Source organism: Lontra canadensis, unplaced genomic scaffold (genome assembly GCF_010015895.1).
Source record: "Lontra canadensis isolate GAN:19392208 unplaced genomic scaffold, GSC_riverotter_1.0 scaffold53, whole genome shotgun sequence".
In the NCBI taxonomy this organism is placed as follows: domain Eukaryota; kingdom Metazoa; phylum Chordata; class Mammalia; order Carnivora; family Mustelidae; genus Lontra; species Lontra canadensis.
Window position 1 is genome coordinate 13,986,383 of NW_022631047.1, and position 3,469 is coordinate 13,989,851.

General features: G+C 34.3%; 1 protein-coding gene across 1 annotated transcript; it reads right to left on the reverse strand.

Moving 5' to 3' along the window:
* Positions 1 to 2,579: 2,579 nt before the first annotated feature.
* LOC116877616 (39S ribosomal protein L42, mitochondrial) lies at positions 2,580 to 3,250 on the reverse strand. Its single transcript, XM_032874372.1, has one exon. It carries the CDS (start codon positions 3,134 to 3,136, stop codon positions 2,708 to 2,710), a length of 429 nt encoding a protein of 142 aa, XP_032730263.1. The 5' UTR covers positions 3,137 to 3,250; the 3' UTR covers positions 2,580 to 2,707.
* Between the last annotated feature and the right edge of the window lie 219 nt (positions 3,251 to 3,469).

Here is a 3,469-nt window from a genome sequence, read left to right on the forward strand (position 1 = left end):
CTTTTTTTTAGTTATTGTGAATAATGCTGCTATGAACATTAATGAACTGACTTTCATATGGACATATATTTTCATTTCTCTTGGGGGAGATACTGAAGATACAAACTGCTAGGTAATATGGTAGCTCAATTTTTTATCTTTTGAGGAGCTGCCAGCCTATTTTCCAAAGTGGCTGCACCATTTTACATTCCCATAGCAATGAATGAGAGTTCTAATTTCTCTGCATCCTTGTCAACAGTTTTTGTATACCTTTTTTATTTTAGCCTCAAGTGTGTGTGGTGTCCTTTTTTTTTTTTTTAAGATTTTATTTATTTATTTGACAGAGAGAGATCACAAGTAGGCAGAGAGGCAGGCAGAGAGAGAGGAGGAAGCAGGCTCCCTGCTGAGCAGAGAGCCCGATGCGGGGCTTGATTCCAGGACCCTGGATCATGACCTGAGCCGAAGGCAGAGGCTTTAACCTGCTGAGCCACCCAGGCTCCCCTGTGTGTGGTGTCTTATTGTGGTTTTGATTGTATGTTTCCAGTGATTGTGATGTTGGGCATCTTTGTGGCCATTTGCAGATCTGTTCAGATCCTTTGTACATTTTTATATTGGGTTGTGTTTTTATTGTAGAGTTTTAAGAGTTTTCTACATAGGCTGGATACAAGTCCTTTCTCAGAGGTAGGGTTTACAAACATTTTCTCCCATTCTTTGTATTGTCTTTTCACTTTCTTGATAGTGTCCTCTAAGCACAAGAAGTTTTCATTTCAGTGGAGTCCAGTTGATTTCTATTTTGTTGCTTGTGCTTATGGTTTTATATCTAAGAGGCCATGCCCAACTAAAGGTCACAAGTAATTTTACTCCTCTGTTTTCTTCTCACTGTTTGATAGTTGTAATTCTTACATTTAGATCTTTAATCCACTTGAGTTGGTGTTTTTTTATGGTGTGAGCAAGGAATCCGATTTCATTCTTTTCAAGTTGGTATCCAGTTGTCCCAGCAACTTTTTTTTTCTTCCCCAAAAGACTGTTTTTTTCCCCTATTGAATTGTCTTGGTACCCTTGTTGAAAATCAATTGACCATAGATATTAGGGGTTATTTCTGGACTCTGATCCGTTCTGTTTAGTTTATATGTCTGTCTTTATGCAGTCCCACACTGTTTTGATTACTGTAGTAGTAGTACTTTATAGTAATAAGTTCTGAAATCAGGAAGTGTGAGTTCTCCAGTTTTGTTCTTTTTTTTAAGATTGTTTTTACTTCTTGGTTGCCTCGCATTTACGTATGATCAGCTTGTCTATCTCTGCCAAAAAAGACAGACTTTTGGGGGGACTTTTGATAAGGACTGTTTTGAGTCTGTAGATCAGTTTGATGAGGATTGTCATCTTAACAGTATTTAGTTTGTGAACCATTAGCATGAATGTCTTTTCACCTGTTTAGATCATCTTTAATTTCTTCAACAATATTCTGTGCTTTCCAGCATACAAGTCTTATGCTTCTTTGATTAAATTTAATGTGAATCATTACATTCTTTTTGATGCAATTATGAATGGAATTTTGTTAAATTTCAATTTCGAATTGTTAGTGTATAGAAATACTGCAAGTCTATGGAAATATAATTGATTTTGTATATTGATCTTGTACCCTGCAACCTTATTGAACTCATTTATTAGTTCTAGTAGTGTTTTTGTAGATTCCTTAGGATTTTTTACATACAAGATCATCTCATCTGTGAGTAAAGATAGTTACTTCTTCCTTTCAAATCTAAATGTCTTTAAAAAAAATTTTCCCCTCTAGTGGCCCTACCTAGAATTTTCAGAACAATGTCAAATAGAAGTAATGAGAGCAGGCATCCTTGCCTTATTCCTGATCTTGGAGAAAAGCCTTCATTCTTTCACCATTAAGATTAAATACAATGTTAGCTGTGGATTTTTTTCATAGATGTCCTTTATTAGATTAAAATTTTCACTTCTACTCCTAGTTTATACAATGTTTTTATCATGAAAGGGTGTTGAATTTTGTTCAGTGCTTTTTCTGAGTCTACTGAGATAGTCTTGTGGACTTTTTACACTCAATGTGGTATATTGCATTGATTGATTTTCAGGTGTTAAATCATCTTGCATTCCTCGGATAAACCTCACTTGGAATGGGATAGAGTTCTTTTTATTTGTTGCTAAATTTGGCATGCTTATATCTTGGTGAGAATTTTTGTGTCTGTATTCATAAATATATTGTTCTGTAGTTTTCCTGTAATGTCTTTATCTGGTTTTGGCATTAGGTTAATACTGCCCTCTTAGAATTTCTCTTCTGTTTTTTGGAAGAGTTTGTGAATGATTTGTGTTATTTCTTTAAACCTTTGATAGTGTTTACTAATGAAGCCATTTGTGTCTGGACTTTTCATTGAGAGAAGTTTTTAAAAATTGCTAATTAAGTCTATTTACTTGTTATATACATCTAGTCAGATTTTCTATTTCTTCTTGTGTCATTTTCCATAGTTTGTGTACTTCTAGGAATTTTTTCTATTTCCTCTAGATTATCTAATCTGTTGCTATGTAGTTTTCTATAGTATTCCTTCATAAACAGTTCATTTATTTATTTATTTATTTTTTAATATATGAACACATTTTATTATTATTTTGCTATATAACATGTTAGTGAATATACTCAATGCATTTTCTCAAAAGGCAAATGAGACACAAGATAACATCTTTTCGATTCCTGAAAACCTCAGTATCATCTGTCTTTTGGAGGATCCAGTTTCCTACGACGTCTATGATACTGTCCACGAGGATACCAACGGTGCTTAGTAGTAAAGAACATTTTGCTAAGTTGTTCTATCATGGGTCCTTGCTCCAAGTGCTCATTTTTTCCTTCTAATCTGGTTTTCAGCACTTGGTCATGTGTTTCTTCATTATTATGCAGAGGATCTGGCCGAGGGATAGGTTGTGTATGTTCATATGGAATGTCCACAGATGGGTGGTAGCACACTATTGTCCTGCCATCAGATGTCAAAGCAAGCTCTACTTTGCAATTATAGTCATCTGGTAGAGGAGAATATGTAGATTTATGACAAACACAATATAAAGCTCCGTTTTGAATTGGAAATAAATGTTTCCAGAGAGTTCTGTTTGATATCACCCATTTTACTGCTGCTAACGCCATGATGAATCAAGATCCTTATCGGGTGGTATGAGAGAAGATGATTTGAAGAGAAACCGATTTTAAAATCTTCTTCAAGGTATTTCTATTTTCATTCCTGTCAGCCGCTCACCACGAGCCCGCCATTTTACCTCCTAAACAGTTCATTTAAATTTAATAGGATTACTAATTCTGTTGTTGTTTTCTCATTTTTTCATTTATTATTATTATTTTTAATCTTTTTGCCTTTGGGTTAACTGAGCATTTCTATTTTATCTCCATCATTGGCTTAATAAGTGTTTTACTTTTGATATTTTTTAAATGGTTGCAAAACATCCTGAGAATCATCTTAGACTT